The 17,948-nt window shown below is 45.1% G+C and overlaps 1 protein-coding gene across 2 annotated transcripts in view; it reads right to left on the bottom strand.

The window, feature by feature from the left end:
- The window catches only part of PACS1 (phosphofurin acidic cluster sorting protein 1), a 1,445,983-nt gene that overhangs the window by 865,238 nt on the left and 562,797 nt on the right, over window positions 1-17,948 (bottom strand). For both annotated transcript variants that reach the window (XM_078660756.1, XM_078660757.1), the window contains exon 5: window positions 10,838-10,982. In XM_078660756.1, coding sequence (XP_078516882.1) covers window positions 10,838-10,982 — 145 coding nt within the window. The remainder of the gene's footprint in view (window positions 1-10,837; window positions 10,983-17,948) is intronic.

The raw sequence follows: 17,948 nt of genomic DNA on the forward strand, positions 1-17,948 counted from the left end.
AACTTCCGGGCCGAAATTTGTTGCCTTTAACCACCCTGACACCTTAAAACGGCAGCACCAGCCAATTGCCAGAAACCAGTTGTGGCAATGTCCATAGCAATGTCAATTATTTCTGACGCGGATCTTTCTCCTTCCATGAGTATTTTAAGAAACTCCTCTTTGCTATCTTCCAGGATGACGTCCTTCATTGAACCGATGTCAGACCACATTTGTCTATCATAACGGGCTACAATGGCCAAAGCATTAGCCGCTCGAACTGAGACTGCCGCCATTGATGAGAATCTTTTCCCAATTGAATCAAGGCGACTGCCTTCCTTGTCTGATGGAGAAATGATAGGCATAGATAGATTTTTTGATCATGTCTGAGCCACCTGAGAGATCAGCGAGTTTGGTTTAAGGTGACTTATAAGACATGCAAGAGAGCCCTCCGGTGCTTTATATTTTTTATCCAACCTTGGCAGCACAGGAACCACGGAAACTGAAGTCTTCATGACCTTGATTCCTTCTTGCCAAATATGATCAATGATGGGTATTGGTCTGACAGTTTTTCTTTCCTGGTCCTTAAAATCATAAAGGAAACAGTCCAACTAATGCACAACTGTTGGAAGATGAAACTTGTTAGCGGCTCTATCCTTAAGATTGTGGAATACTCCGATATCCTCTGGAGGGGAGTCCAAAGGATGATAAGGCGGAGGGGATGGCGTCGGTGCTATGTAATCCTCCCACTCATCCGCTGGTGGACGAGGGTCTGGTATCTCCTTCTTCCTGCTCCTCCTCAGATGTAGTAGGGTCTTCTCTGGGAGGAAGAGGAGTCATGGGACATGGTGCCATCCCAGGAGTGGCAGGAGGTGGTGGCAGCGGTGCGTGCGGAGTTACCTGCGGAGGTGGAGGAGGCACGACAACATCCTCCTGAGGAGGAAACCTTCTCTTATAGTCCGCCAACGTATTCTGAAGGTCTAGAATTAACGCCAGAGGAAATTGCGCAGGCTGTTGTCTAGGCTGCTCAAAGTCTTGTAGGTACTGAACAGGAGGGGCCTGATAATGCTGGTAATACAGTTCCTCATAATCATATTCATCATCCTCTTCCTGATATTTAATGTTCAGTTCAGAAGGACTACGTGTGGCTCGAAACTGGCCTTCATCCTCATCCGAATCCTCAACATTCAAAAGATGACTAGGAGGTAGCGGAGACATTTTTGGTGTCCTGGATTGAGGTTGCGCAGATTGCTGGAACGGGGTTGACAGACTTGCATGATAAACTGGATTTTTCGAGGTTAGTCTCGTTGTCCATGGAGAGATTCTCGTCGTCGACGGGGTCATCGTCGATGGTAAACCAGTGATAGTCGACGGTACTGTCCCAGTCGGTGGGATTGCCATAATTGGAACATCTCCAGTCGTCGATGGTGTCGTCGTTGACGGTGGTACTGTCGTGGACAATGGCTTCGTCGGCGGCGGTGTCATCATCGATGTCTTTGTCGAAGACAGCTTCACTGACAGGCTCGTCTACGATGAGGACTTTGGTCTTGTCGACGGCGTAGACGTCGATGATAAAGGCAGCATTGATGGTATGGGAACTTTTGTACTTGCCGTCGATTTGGTTAACACCGTCAACGATTTCGACGATGAGGGAGTCACAGTAATCGTCGAAGTAGAAACAGGCGTAGACGGTGAACTTGACCCCGAAAAAGACTTGTGGCCAGTTTTACCTTTGGAATAGCTTGAAGACTCTGGTTTTGCCTTTGAGGCTCCTGGAGTCTGAGAAGATCCAATCTCTGAGGAGACCTTAGGCTGTTTTTCCTTTTTAAGAGATTCCGTGGCCATATGAGAGACTTTAGAATGTTTCCTTCTCTCTTCAGGCTTACCTCAGGCGACCAGGGCCTCTTGAGTGACAGAGGACATGTCGCTATCCACATCAGAAGAAGCGGACTGCTTCTTTTTTAGCCATATTAGAAGTCTTCCTTCTCTATCCCTCAAGGTCTTGGTTGAGAAGGTGCGGCAAATCTTGCAGTGTTTTGTCTCATGGCTGGGATAGAGACAATAAAGACAGTCTTTATGTGCATCGTCCACCTGCACCCTCTTCTTCCCACAGGATTTACAGGCTCTAAATAATCTTATTTTATTAGACATTCTACTTAAATAAATCTAAAGAGACTTATCTGAGAAACTGAAGAAAACTGAGCAGAGCTCAGGGAGACTCCCTTACACAATGAAGTGCGGTGAAAATCTGAGGGACTCAGCCTCTCTTGGGAAGGTTCTAGAGGGTGCAGGTTGCTGATTGGCTGAGTTTTCAGTTTGGTCCATTTTGTAAAAAGAGACTAATAAGCTATAGAGTATATGGTTGCTACCATAATAGCCTATGGAAAGATAATATGTTTTACTTACTACTTTGTTATTTATGTACCGTGGGACTCCCACTACGACGATGGGGAATGATTCAGGCATGTGAATCTATGAAAGATACCCCAATACTGGATAAAACTTGACAGTTGATTTCCTTCTCTCACAATCTAACCGGGTTTCCCTTTTGTGAGTCAGGAAAGTTTCTCTGATAGACAGTTTGGTAAGTGATACTACTGATAAAGTGTTAGTCCAAACAGGAATCTTAAATAATTTGCTGTACAAACAATTAATATAACTTAGCCAGGGAATCGCCAATACATTATCCAGGGACAGACAATCTAAATTAACTTGGTAAAACTAGTATCATCTTTGGATCATATGGAACGCCAAAGCAACAAGGGGGTGGAGTGTAACTATATCTGTGCGGTACTGTAGCCCTACTTCTCTATGAATAATCTCAAAAGAGGCAGCGGTAGGAGATTGAGGAAAGTAGCTTCCTCAAACGCCTACTCAGTCTGAAGCACCTTACTATTATGGAGACCCCACACATCAACCCCATATGATGCAATAGATAAAACCCTGGCCCTATGAATTGCTATCATATCCTTGATCGGCGATGAGTCCAACTTGGCTGAAAATCCCAAAATTCCATGAGTACATCTGTTCATTTTGCCCCTCACATTAGTGACTTCACAGGACCATGAGCCATTACTTGAAAAAGTGATACCCAGATAGCAAAAGGTATCAACAGTAACCACCTGTTTCTTATCCATAAAGAATGTTCTACATTGCGTATTCCTTAAACCGCAAATCATTGTGTAGGTTTTGGTTTTATTAACAGTCCATTTTCTGGCAGCAATAAAATATCCAAAATTGTTCATTAAACATCGTAGCCCCACCGGAGTCCTGGCCAACAAGACAGCATCATCTGCATACAAAAGCACTGGTGTAGGGCGCCCAGCAACTTGGGGGGCGTCTGCTTGCACGGTCTGTTCCACCCAGTTAAACAAAGAGAATAGTAAAGGGGCAAGTACACAGTCTTGCCGAATACCGCGTTTGACTGCACAGTTATTGGTACAATCACCTCATGGGCCATAGCGTACTTTACATGCTAGTTTCTCATATAACTTTGACAAAAAGCAAATAATAGACCTAGGCGCTCCCATAGCGAGCAGAGTTTTTCAGAGGATGATGTGGTCTACTAGATCAAAAGCGCTGCTTAGATCAGCAACCATTGAATCAATGGGGTTAACCCAATTAGTCACAGGACCTGGGTAGCAGTTTGTATGTCGAAAACGGTCCTGGATTTAAATCAAGACACAATAAATGTACACCCTGCAGTTATTTATAGCAAGTTCAATCTATGGCAAAGTCAATTTGCCCTGTAGGAGATGTGTAACTTATGACCAGCAATATTCAATGCATTAAACCCAACATAGAAATTCTCAAAAGCAAAATTGTTATATATCACAGATTTATTTACATACTAAAAAAATGTTTGACGATCCAGAGCAATGAATAAGTGATAGATTCAGAAAAAAGGGGGGTGCTCAAGTGAATTGAAAAGGAAAATTGAAAGAATAAATGCAGAATAGTTTTATACAATCAAACAAGCAAAATTTGCCATTTAGAACACATAGTGCCTACCCATACATTATTATATACATAATTTACAATTGGAATAAGAAGATGGGTGTAGGCTAGGATGGGGGGGATAGTCGTCGACGTTTCGACCCTAGCGCAATACGGGCGATTTCAAGGCCTCTGCTGCGGGTCTTCTTCAGGACAAGGAATGGGGGCGGGTAAGGACTGGATCGATAACCATAAAAGGTTAATAGCGGACGTCAGGCCAATGTAGGACCACCAATGTTCAATGCTTCATATGTTCCAATAAATGGGATATGTACTTCTGACGCCTTCAGAAGTATTCCGCGTTTTGAAAAAGAGACTAATAAGCTATAGAGTATATGGTTGCTACCATAATAGCCTATGGAAAGATAATATTTTTTACTTACTACTTTGTTATTTATGTACCGTGGGACTCCCACTACGACGATGGGGAATGATTCAGGCTCTACGCGGATGCTGGATTAACTCGAACTCCGACTAAGAGAAGCACCTCCTCTGCCCTGAATTGGACTCGTAGGATATCGTTCCTACTCAGTGAAAATCTGAGGTTGCCATTTCAGCCGATATTAACTTCGGTCGATGGTTCATTTGATCCTCCTACTTTGAACCATAGGGGACTAATACTATTTCCCAGACGTCTCATTTTCAAAACGCGGAATACTTCTGAAGGCGTCAGAAGTACATATCCCATTTATTGGAACATATGAAGCATTGAACATTGGTGGTCCTACATTGGCCTGACGTCCGCTATTAACCTTTTATGGTTATCGATCCAGTCCTTACCCGCCCCCATTCCTTGTCCTGAAGAAGACCCGCAGCAGAGGCCTTGAAATCGCCCGTATTGCGCTAGGGTCGAAACGTCGACGACTATCCCCCCATCCTAGCCTACACCCATCTTCTTATTCCAATTGTAAATTATGTATATAATAATGTATGGGTAGGCACTTTGTGTTCTAAATGGCAAATTTTGCTTGTTTGATTGTATAAAACTATTCTGCATTTATTCTTTCAATTTTCCTTTTCAATTCACTTGAGCACCCCCCTTTTTTCTGAATCTATCACTTATTCATTGCTCTGGATCGTCAAACATTTTTTTAGTATGTAAATAAATCTGTGATATATAACAATTTTGCTTTTGAGAATTTCTATGTTGGGTTTAATGCATTGAATATTGCTGGTCATAAGTTACACATCTCCTACAGGGCAAATTGACTTTGCCATAGATTGAACTTGCTTAGATCAGCAAAGCAGAGATATAGTCTGCTGCCTTTGGCACGTGTATGTTTGCCTATTAAAAAGTCAAGTTTCACGCATTGCTCTAGAGTCCCCACACCTTTCCTAAAACCAAATTGTACTGGTGAAAGTATTGAGCATTCACAGGCCCATTCTTCTATTCTCTTGAGTAGGACTTTGATCATCACTTTTTGCCTTATCTCCATCCAATCAATGGCTCGTCTAAAACTATTTCACTGTGCTCGATATCTCATTTTTGTCTCGCACTAACACATGTTCCGCATTACTTGTTTATCTTGAGCAACATTGTATCTCACCCCACATCCCTTTTCATTTACCAGCTCTACTTTTTGTTCTATATACCCCAAGCATCTCATAGATAAGTTCCTAAAGATTGCCATACTTTAGTAGGACAATTGTTTCCTTATCAGCAGTGAGCGCGGGCTCACTTCTAACTGCCTCGACAATTAGCATCACCCACCAACATTGGTCCCTTGAGGACAAGACGTAATTTAGCACTGGAGGTCAACGAGTGGGCACACTGTCACTTACACACCCTGGAGGCTACTCTTTCCTAACAATTTTACTGTACGGGGGAGTCCTATTGCATCTAGATTGTCATGCTATGATTTCCTACTGTTTGCAACTTCAAAGCTTAATGAACACGTTTTGAACAACAATGTACGAGTCCTCCCACATCTCTATTCTCCCTTAGAACTGTCAAATGATAACCCTTGTAAAATGCTTTACACAAATGTCTGACCCAGGAATCAAGTGCCAATAAAATCGTTCATTCATTCATTATGTTAAGTGTCTAGAAGAGATCTACCACCTTTTGTAGTGAAATATTAATCTGAAAAAATTGATATCTGCACCCGGGAAATGCAGGTCTGGCACTTTTTAAAGGGGCAACACTGGGGGGAGGAGCCTAGCTCGCGGCCGTAATGGTCGCCCTTTAGCTCGGCTCCCGCAGCCCTCCGTCCTGATTGCTTATCCTGTCTTTTATCCTGTGGGAGGACGACACATTTTTGGGGCATTGGTAACATAACGGCTTGTTTGTACTTACCATCCGACCCCGGGGTCTCGGTGTGCAGTGGCTCCGGAGTTGTGGCCTCTGAGAGATCGGGGCCTCTGCGAGACTTGGACCGGGACCTGGCCGGTGGGATCCGACGGCTCTCGGCCCCGGCCGAGAGCGAGAACCAGTGTTGGGAACCGATGTGCGAAGATCCCGGCGATCCTGACCCGGGCCTGCCCTGGTGGCCGCGCGGCCGACGTGGATGAGAGGCCTGGGGACATGATTCTGTGAAGGGGTCTCTCCCCGCCGTTGCTTTGTCCGTCGGCCCTGGTCCTCGGGGCCCGGACTCCGCTTGTTTGGGGCACCGGTGCTGGTGCTGGCGGAGACCCGTTTGGGGCGGATATCCTTTTGGCATCGAGGCCGCCCTTGCGGGGACCCCCGGAGCTTGTAAAGTCCTACATTTGCGATCTGTTATTTCCGGGGGTCTTGGTGAGTGGCGATTGGGCTGATTCACGAAATGGCGGCCGACCCTCTGCAACGAGAATCACCCTGTGGCGGCGGGCCCGTGCTGCCTATTGGTGTGGGGAGCGGATCTGATGGACGTGAGCCGACGGTCAGAGATATCCTGGAAGCCCTGAGATCCCTACACGCTTCCCTGGCCCTGGGCGTCTCAGTGGGTCCGCCACGATCTGCCGCCATTTTGGGCGGCCGTTTCTTCTCGTCTCCCTCTTGTTTCGAAGACTTCATTGCCTCGCCCCCCTCGATTGACTTGAGTGTCTCCGCCACTGATCGAAGATCGTGTAGTGTGTCGGTGACTTTGGGGCGCCCTGCTTCTCAAGGTCCGGACCCCGGGGACCTGGATGCTGTACTGCGACCCTGTTTGACATTGTTGCCTGAAACTATTGGTGGACTGCTTCCTGTGCCTGCTTCGATGACTTTGCCTGTGTCTATAATTGGGGCCACATCGCCCGCTCCAGTGGCGCAACTGAACTCCTGTTTTTCATTGTTCGTGCTGCGATCTTTGAAGCATCTATACTTTCTGTTTGGACTATTGCTCCCTTGTGGATTTATCTACCCCCCACGTAACTATGCTAGTCACCATTCCACTCGATTATATGCTGATTTCGTATTTAGTATGTGGTTTTACATTGCCATGTGGTGGGTGGGGTTTATCGTTCGAAAAGGTTGGGGGTGAAGGGTACGACTTCTGTTTGATTCCCGGTATACGACTTGGTAGCATAATTGTTTCTACTCGTAGAAAGGTGGGAGGTCCCCTTTTCCTCATGTTCTGTGGCACGTGATGGGGTGTCGTCCTGATCTGTTTTTGACTGTGCTTCTCTGGTTGGGCGGAGGGCTGCGGCCGCCCGTTCGGATTATAGTTCCTCTGCTCCTCCCTCCTGTCTTCTTTTTTCCGCTTTTGTTGCCTTTTTGTCTCTTTCTTCTTTCTTACTTCTCGCTATATTTCGGGTTCTGGTTTAGGGCGACAGGCACGCTGTTTGAAGGGTGGGCCATAGCCTTCTACAGGGGTGCAGGGTGGGATGGGTGGGTTGGGCTCTATTTTTGTTTGTCTTCTGGTTCTATGGCCCTTTTGTATCTCTTTTTCATGAGGCCGCGTCTATCCCGACCTCCTATGGTGTGTTTCGGGTGGGGGGTGTGGCGTCGTTATTCCTCCTGTTATGTTTCGGCTGTCTTTCTCCCCGATCGCCATAACCCCACTTGGGCCGCTACTCCTTTTGTCTCCTGTCTTCCCGCCACGGGGGGCCTGTGTTGGCGTGTCCTCTTCCTTTCGTTTTTCATATTTTTTTATTCTTTTTTTTTTATTTTTTTTTATTTAGTCTTCTCTCCGTTTTCCTTTCCCTTCCTCTTCCCCTTCCCCACTTCGTCCCTCCCCCCCCCCCCCTTTTCCCTTCCTGTGTCCCAGAGGTTACTATGACGGGCTGGTTTTGATGCATTGTTTTTCCGTTCCCTCTGTTCTGGCTTGGTAGTGTCTTGGGTGGCGGGCATGTTACGAGGATAATGCTCAGGGGCTGATTGTGTCTCGCACATCCTGATTTCTTGAATGCATTGTATCGTTCCCCCGATAATTTGCTCCCATGCCCCCTTATTAATGTTGAGGTTGGTTTGGGATACCGGATACCTCCGTATTGCAAGTGAGCCTGTCATATGCCTTCTCCCCATATTATAAAATTAAGCCTTATTTACTCCTGTGTTTTAGCCCTTTGGTTTCTTATCTCCTCTCCCCTTCTACGATTGTACGGCCTCTGCTTTGTACTGATTGATTATGTGATATTTGCCTGGTGACTCCTGATTATTTTGCACATGGCGGCCGGCCGGCTTGGTTGTAGGCCTCGACTTGTCTTTCCTTTTGATGTCAATAAAGGTTTTAAAAAAAATAAAAAAAAATAAAAATAAATAAAGGGGCAACACTTATTTACAAATGCACTCTGCCAATATATTTGCTAATAAAAAAAAAATATTAAAACCTATTTTGATTCTAAACATTAATGAAAGTGTTCCAAGATTCTGCTGGTCAAGCGATGACAAAAATCCCTAGATGGCAAACCTAGTTGTTCCTATGCAGCCCTTGCTAGTAAACTACAAAAGCAAGTGCCCGACTAAAATTTCGCATACCCATATGCTTGCCTTGGGTATATTAAGCAACAAAACAAAAGCCAATACTGCAACTTTTAATTAGAGAGAAGATAAATTTACTGCGCGCAAAGAATTAAACTGAGTGCGAGTTGGGGACAAAGTGTCCAAAATTTATCTAATTTATTATTCAGAACAATTTTCAAGCATCTTCGTTGGTTTCAATTTACCAAACGTTTCACCACAAATATCAAAGAACAAAGGTACAAAATTCGTAAAAATGACATTAACATAAAACATACACATTGATGTAAAAAACAAAACATACATACATCGTTGATCAACTTTCACATTCAATTCTCACTTTCCTCACACATACCATACATACATCAGTACTATTTACAATTTAGAATGTCACAAATAAATTGTTTTGAAAACACCAAAGCGATCTATTTTGTCAAGTCACAAAATGTTTCAGTTTAGAAGAGCTATTAGATCATAGCATTCTTATGGTGTATACAAGCGGTCTACGCGTTTCGAACCCCTGCTCAATTAGGGGGTTCTCATCAGGACCTCAAAACTGTAGAGAAAAGAGAAATGAGATCGGGGTCATTGAATGGGAAAACCTATTTAGGAAAGGCGTGCCACCACCTAGAAAAGCTGCCTCTTACCTAGTGTGCGAGTGTAAACCACTACTAGAAGAGTACGGACCGGGCGAAGACAAACTAGAAGAGGAATTAAACAAACAGTCACCACTTTTATATAGACTTGGGATGATTCACAGTGCAACTGTAAACTCACTGACACAAAACATGAGAAAGATATGAAAACACTTACATGGTGTCTTTCAGGGTTGGTTTATCTGAAAACGAATTGAGAGAGGCGGGTTTAAGAATCTGTGGAAACGGCATGTTTGGACATTTGTGTGACTAGCGGGGTGGGGGTGGCTTACTTGTATGAATCCATGGTAGCGGTGAAACCGGAGAGGTCCAAGGAGTTGATCTTTGGCGCTTGAGTGCAGGGGAAGCAACCTGCGGAGATAAGACACGCTTGTCTTAAAAAGCGCTCTCTGGGGCAGGAGTTTGGAGAAGGGGCTGCTCGTGTTTTGAAAGGATCCAGGGCTTACCTTGCACCTCACGGCGTTTCGTCCGTATCTCTCTGCTCCGTGTCTGCAACTAACGGGTGATCCGCGAGCGTTCGCAGAGACGTCTTAATGCGCGGACCTACTTCCTGTTTGCAAAGCTTTCTGGGAATTGTAGTCCGGTGTTGGTTTGCGCATACATTTCTGTAAACGGAATGCTAGTTGGACGGTATAGCAATCCAGAACGGCTGATTCATAAGGTGGGACCCTCTCTGGTCCATATTTAATGTAGTCGGTACAATTCTGATACTTCATTCAGACCTTCGAAAGCTGTGTTGAATTTTAAAATAAGCATTGCTTCACGCTGTAGGAGTTTCCTATCAAGATCGCCCCCTCTTTGGTCTTTATCGACCTTTAGTAACACTGTCCATTTTAATTCAGTTTCTTTGTGGTCCATGATTTGCCAATGATTGACTAATGGCGCTGTAAGAGTCTTCATCCTTAGGCGTGACTTGTGCTGCGTAATCCGTGATCTTACCTCCCGATTGGTTTTTCCTATATATAGGAGATCACAGGGGCACCTAATCCCATATATCACATTTCGTGATTTACAGTTAGTGAAAGTGTTGTGTCTCCAAAAGATATTTTCATGTTGGAATAACGAACCTTCTTCTGTGGAGGAGCAACATATACATGTTCCGCATTTCTTGTGTCCAGCCACTGGAGGTAGGCCGACGTAAGTTCTGATCGACAGTGCTTCTTGGGTATATAACATCTGTACATGCGTCAGAACATTTCATGTCAGCTAAATGCTAGCAAAAACGATTTTCAAAATAAAACTCTAGTTGCTTACTTTTCTGCAAACATTAAGTAATGATATTACTCACAAGGAGAAGAAAGAGATGTTGACTACACTTGTACTACAACAAGTGTGTGTTTAAAAGGCTTACCTGACATCTTTGACTTGGGAACTTCGTGGTCGATTGGCTGACTGGACAATGAAAGGATTTTAATCTCAGCTACTGGAACAGTTACATCCTTAACATTACTGTGCAGACCCAAAACCTGGGCCCCCTCACTGGGATGCTGCAAGACCTGAAAAGATATTACAAAACAAGGAGTAGTTAAATTTTTCTTAATGACATGAAACACACAAGATCTCTCTGAAGCACCATACTGTACTGTGTCTTGGAGTGGCATAGTGTGTCAGAGTTGAGAAGAGTGTCACACAGTGGAGTAGAGTGTTGTACAGTGGAGTAGAGTGTTGTACAGAGTAGCATAGGGGCACACAATGTAGTACAGTGTCGTACAATGGCATACAGTGAAGAATATTGTAGAGTGCAGTTTTATAGAGTAGAGTGAAGCAGTATACAGTGGTATAGAGTGAGGTAAAGTGGAGTTGAATGGAGTAGCGTAGAGTAGAGTGGATTGAAATGTCAGAGTGGAGTGGCATTTCATGGAGTACAGTATAGTGGCGTAGCATAGAGTGGAGTAAAATGCTATACTGTGGAGTAGCGCAGAGTGGCGCAAAGTGGAGGCGGATGCTGTGTCAGAGTAAGGGAAACTGTAGTAGAGTGGCATAGAATTAAGTACACTGTTGCAGAGTGGAGTGTAGTACAATGGAGTTGCATGCAGTGTTGTAGAGTCGAGTGGCTTACAGTGATGTTGAGTGGAGTGGTGTAGAGTGCAGCACTGGAGTCGAGGAGAGTGGAGCAGTGTGTTACAGAGTAGAGTAAATTCTAGTGGAGAGCAAAGACGGCGTTGTGTATAGTGTGGCTGTAGAAGGCTGCCTTTGTATATCGTGCACACTAATTTAAGTGAAGCACATTGCACTAATCCAGTCAACCCTTATGGTGAATATAGTGGTCTTAGACAACCATTGAAAGCTCCCTAAGTGGTAGATGTGGAGAGTAGTCTTCAGGCTTAGTCCAGGAGTGTTAAGCAGCTTGTTTTGCAAGATCTAATCATGTAGTGTAGGTTAAAACGAAAAAGAAAAACACAGTGTAGTTATAAAAAATAATGTCAATTTATTAAACAACACTCACTAACACATTCTTATATCTCCTACCCGGAGATAGCAACACAACTCCACACAATACTTCAATTGCAAACAGGTAAGTGAGCACAATACACAGTGGTATACAGGAGACCAAACCATATACTAAGAAAGTGGAATGCAACTGCCAACAAAGTCGAGACTTGGACCAGGAAACTCAGAAGAGCACGGAACATAAGGAACCACCCGAGCTACGTACCCAGGAAGCCCATGGAGGGTGTGTGCACAGTAGAGACACAGCCACATACTCAACAGAAGTCAACAGCAAAGTTGTGGTTGCAGTTTGAAAGAAGAAGGACCCTTCCCAGTGGACCCTGAAGAAACCCCTTGGAAGACGAAAGGTTGGAGAGTCACCCCACCCATGGATACCCTAGGAACCAGGATACCTACACCAGGAACGCCGGGTGCATAGGTGCAAAGTGACATCAGAAACCACTGTAGATGACAATAGAGGACGTCAGTAAAGATGCCCCTGGCAAAGGCGGTGAAAGAGTTGGGGGAATCTAAGGCGACGCAGTGCACATAGGTTTGGTCCCAGCAGTTCAGACGAGGGATACTGGCCTCAAAATTGCAGAGAGGACAGGTCAGCCCTCGAGGGAGTTGTAAAACTACCACCTGTGTTGCTGAGCCTTTCGAAGTCAGGAGCAGCAGACCAGTGAGCTTTGTTGAGAGCCTGCAGATGCAGGGGAGTGACTCCTTCACTCCAAGTGAGATTGCTTTGGGTGTCCTTGATGCCTACGGGTCTGTTGAAGAGCCTGAAAGAAGCACAGACACAAACGACAAAGAAGACTTGCAGAACAGCAAGACCAGGAGCAGCAAGAGTCTAACTTGATGCAGTCTTGGTTCCAGGCAAAGTCCAGCAAAGTCCAAGTGTCCAGATGGTTGAAGGGAGACGTGGTGTCAGGCTTGAGTCTTGTCGCACAATGAATCTGAGGACCCATCCACAGGTAAACCCTTGTATACCCTAAGAAAGGGGTTAGGATGACTCCGGGGTCCCTCCTAGAGGATGGGCTGGACAGAGGGGAGGATACTCCCATGTCCTTTGTCTAGTTTCGCACGAGAGCGGGAGCCAAGAGCTCCCAGAATGGTTCCAACTGGAGTATGCAAGGAGGGCACCAAATGTGCCCTTAAAAGCAGTCTGGTGATGCTGGCAAGCGCCCCCACCCCAGTCCAATACACCAAATCCTATCTGGGAGATGGTCACACCGCCCTGTGACAGGAAACCTATTGCTCTACCATCCCCTGCTCAAGCTCAGCTCAGCAGCAGGAGGCCAGAATCGTGTCTGGGGTCGGCAGCAGTACTAGCTTGCTGGAAGACCCTGGAAGGCTGTTACCGGGAGTACTGGGGGCTTCCCGGATGAGCCCCCCAGTGCATGGAAGCATACCTCCAACACTGGCAATGGTGTTGGGGTATCATTCCAACAGGCTTGATACCAAACATGTCCAGGTTCGGCACAGTCACTGTATAGTTAGCCGTCGTGTAATGACTCATGGCCACTATATGTATCAAAATGGCAAACTGCACTTACAAAGCCTGGAGAATTGACTCCGGGGGTTTGTAGGGGTGTCCTGCTCTTGCAGAGGTACCCTCACACTTATAACCGAGCACCCTGTCTTCAGGAATGAAAGGGGGTTAAGTGTAGTGACCTCAGATATAAGGAATCTTACATTTGTCGTAAGTGGTGCTAACACCAGCTTTCACAGGCTGCATTGGCAAGCCTTCAGTCAAAGTTTAAGTGGTCTCTCAAGGGTGGCATAATTCATGCTCCATCCCATGGTAGACCCCTGGTGTTTCTATGCCCTGGGTACCTTAATACCATATACTAGGGACTTACAAGGCTACACCAGTAGCCAACTGTGGAGGTACCAAAGTAATTACCATGTCAAATTTAGGGAGGAAGCACAGTGGCTGGGGTCGTGATTAGCAGGATCCTATCCAGACTTGTCAAAAAAACATACTGACATCAGCAAAAAGTGGGGGTAACCATGAAAGCAGATAGTGCTTTCCTACAGTCGCAGAGTGGAGTACAGTCTGGTAGAGTGGCACAGAATGCTACAGTGTGGTATAGTGACAGACTGGAGTACAGTGTTGTACAGAGGAGTGGTATAGAGTCAAGTAGCGTTTCGTAAAGTGGAGGGACTTAGGGTACAGAGGAGTAGGGGTTCAAAGAGCAGAGTAAGTTCGAGTGACAGACTGAAGTGGCGTAGAGTGCACTGTTGTACACGGTCGTAGAATGTCGTATCGCAGAATATTGTGGTTGTAGGTAAAATATAACATGGGAGGAAACCCCAGACAAACAAAAAGGCCCATCATCACAAAAAGGCCCATCATGTTGCAAAAGGACACAGAGTAAGGGTGGGTGGTTCATTTTAACAGAGAAACATAATTAACAACCTTTGAAAGAATTGGAGCTTACAGCACATAGGCACGTACCCCCACTCCCGACAGACTCGTTTCAAGCTAGATAAGAAATTCCTAAGAACAGCAGAACGAGACACACACCCGGGAGGAGAAGTTAAAATATAATGAGCTTCAAAGCTTTGTCAGGGTCGCAGTATAAGGGGGACTGATCTAGATAGAGACACGAGGTCACGAATGCAGGTGGTCTGTGGTATGTGGAAACATATCAATAAGATATCCTGTTCTTTGACTTGTTTATTACTTGTTTGTGTAAGATAAAGTGCACAAAGTCAGTGTGATTTTCGTGAATGAAAGGAGCTGCCTCCGTGCAGTAAGTTGAGACAGTTTTCAGTCCTACGGGGTTGACTGTCTCCCAGCTGTTATTTGAGTAAACCTATTTCCTACTGCCAACGACCTGTGTTGTTTATTTTTTTCCTAGTAAATAGTGGCGTACAGTGTCATGGAGTAGAGTGTTGTGGTGTAGGGTGTCATGGCATACAGTGGAGTGGAGTACACTGGAATAGCGTATAGTGGAGTGATATCCAGTTGAGCGGCGTACACTGGAGTGACCTGTAGTTGAGTACGATATAGTGGAGTTGCATATGGTGGTACAGCGTAGCGTGGAATAGCACAGAGTAAGGTGGCTTACAGTGGAGTAGTGTAGAGTGGAATAGCATGGAGTAGAGTATCAGAGTGGAGTAGCGTATAGTGGTGTGTCCTAGACTAGAGTTGCGTACAGTGGAGTGGGGTGGAGTGGAATAGCTTACAGTGTAATGGGGTACAGTGGACTAGTGTACAGTGGAGTACCATACAGTGGAGTAGCGTAAAGTAGAGTGGCGTAAAGTGGAGTGGCGTAAAGTGGAGTGGCGTAAAGTGGAATAGCAAAGATTGGAGAGGTGTACAGTAGTGTAAAGTGGAATAGCGTGGAATGCCTACAGTGGAGTGCCACACAGTGGAATAGCCTACAGTGGAGTGGAATATTGTAGAGAAGACTGACAAAGTAGAACAGCATAGAGCGGAATAGCATAGAGTGCATACTGTGGAGTCGTGTACAGTGAAATAGCATAGAATGTATGGAGTAGAGTGAAGTGGAGTTACATACAGTGGAAAAGCGTGGAGTGGTGTAGAGTGTAGTAACGTGGAGTGGCATACAGTGGACTAGCTTACAGTGGAGTGTCAGAGTGGAATCTAATCAAAAAAATTTTATCCAAAATTGAGGTTTACCAGCCTATCTTCTCCTCAAACCTAAGGTATCCACTTCAAAACTAAAACTCCGGAATAACACAGCTGATATGATCATCATATCCATCACATATTTAAACAAGCATTGACAATGCCAATCTATCATGCCTGCTTGCTTTGCCACTGCAGACCAATTGACTTTGCAAATGTTTTTTGACAATGCTGAGAAATGTGTGTGCGTGTGAGACTCCATGAGTAAGGGATTTGAGGGGTCAAGCAGCATACAAGAGAGAGCAAGAAAACCCATGCACTGGGCTGCTAAAGGCAACAAAAAAAGGTAGTTCCCCCAATTTAAGCAGTGGAAAGATACAAGTTATCCCCAGAAAATGATGTTAAAGAATGGGAAGAAAAAAGATGAGAAGAGAAAGGAAGACTGGCGAATGAGAAGCAAGCAAATGAGACCGACCAGAAAGTCAACCAACGATAAAGTCATGGGCCCAACCAAATCCAACAATATGTATATATTTTAATGTATTTGAGACAATAGATCTTTCATGACAGATGGCTAAAGCTGTAGCTAGGAGAGAATAAAAGAGGCCACCTGACCTCCAACAGTGATACATGAGTAAAGAAACTAAAGCAAGACGGAAGAACCAGAAGACACAACATACACAAGAAACAAACTCAAGATTGTGTGGTACATTATCTATTGGTATAATTAAAAAAAAATCTATTATCACAAGCAAAGTACTCCTTATGCAATGCATACAATGGATAGCTTACAAACTATTGAAGGCCAACTTAAAGGATGACGAAAAATGCTGGAACTGAGGAGGGAAGGACTGCACATTAGTACACAATGTTTGAATGCGCAAAATGCCACCCATTCAGGTTGGCTGTTGATCACGACCTTAATTAGGTCTTGAGCACCAACATGGAGCCAAAACCCAAAATATTAACATTTGGGAGAAGATGGGGCAGGGGAGAGGGGTTGTTTGCCAGTTCTACTGATGGGTGGGATAACTCCTTCACGGTAAACGGACCTGTACCTCTGCCATGAGTGCTCAGGTGCACTGTTACTCAGACTTTTACTTTCTCCCTAGTGTCATGCTAACCTGTGTTCATAGTACACACTGGATTACTGTTCATACTATGGATGAATAGTTACAAAGCGGAGGTGGAAGCATTTTGTGTATTGTTAGTTAGTAGTGTGCAATGTTTTTTTTCTGTATCAAAGAAAGCTGAGTCTTCTGGTTGGAACTCGTGTAAAGACACTTTTATGTGAAACCCAGAACCTTCCACTGACATCCAGTGTATAGGTCTAGTATGTGAATGTGCAGTGAGTGTATAGCACATGTGTTTTAGTAAGACTCTGTGTGACTTCGAGTACTGGACCCAGAGGAATCCAATGTTGGATGCCCTTGGATTATTATGTAATAAAAAGATGGAGGTGGACAATACCACCAGGCAGAGGAAATCTGTTGCCTGCATCCCAGTGGCAGGAGGGTGGAGACCCAGACACTTAAGTGACTGAGGATGAAAACAGGGTTACACCTAGAAATTCAATGAAGGCATAGTTCGCTTAGTTCGCTAAGGGCTGCAAATTAGCTCTTTAAGAGCAGTGCAGTTTGGTAAATGGTAGGAGTAAGTGGTGGGACGACGGTTTCTGTTGTTCAAAGTGAGAACATTTCTAGGCAGGGCATATCCTGTCACTGATTTTTGTTTGAGGAAGGCTGATAACAGCCAGATGCAATATTTGCACATTTCCTTGTGTCCAAGTTTTAGATACTCCCACTTGGATCCAGCCCCACTGCTACCGGCAGTGGGAACCATCACTTTGCACAAAGGCTGTGTCTGAAGGGCAGCTTTAAAATGAAAATGGAAAGAAAGGGCCCAAATCGGTTCTGAATGATAGGACTGTTGATCTACATCCCCTGTATGTTAAATGAGCAAAAAAGCGAGCTCCAAAACACCTCTTGTTCTTTCAGACTCATGTTCCTATTGGCCAAGGAAGGGAACGTTCCATAGAGTACTTTCACAGTTGCTGTGCAGCCAGGGCTGGTGCCTGCTTTACAGCAGTATCCCCAGAGGTGAGGGGACATAACCTGAAGTCTGCATTTTCAGCTGGGGGAGCTGAGGGTGTTCCTGAAGTGCCAAGAAGCCTGCCCCCTGCTTGCTTGAGGAGAGGAGCATGCCTGGTCCCGCAGAGGGAGAAACTGTCTAGCAGAAGAAACCCAGCACCCAGAGAAAGTTGATTATTCTACAGATCAAAGACAGAAGTGACCCATACGGGAGAGAAGCTGGTCATTCTGCATGGTTCTCCTATGAGTCACACTAAGTTTGTTACAGATCAAGTAACTATGTCACACAGCAGTTTGCAGAGGGCTCAATGGACTGGTGCTTAAAAAAATGGAGAGAGTAA

Source organism: Lissotriton helveticus, chromosome 9 (genome assembly GCF_964261635.1).
Source record: "Lissotriton helveticus chromosome 9, aLisHel1.1, whole genome shotgun sequence".
In the NCBI taxonomy this organism is placed as follows: domain Eukaryota; kingdom Metazoa; phylum Chordata; class Amphibia; order Caudata; family Salamandridae; genus Lissotriton; species Lissotriton helveticus.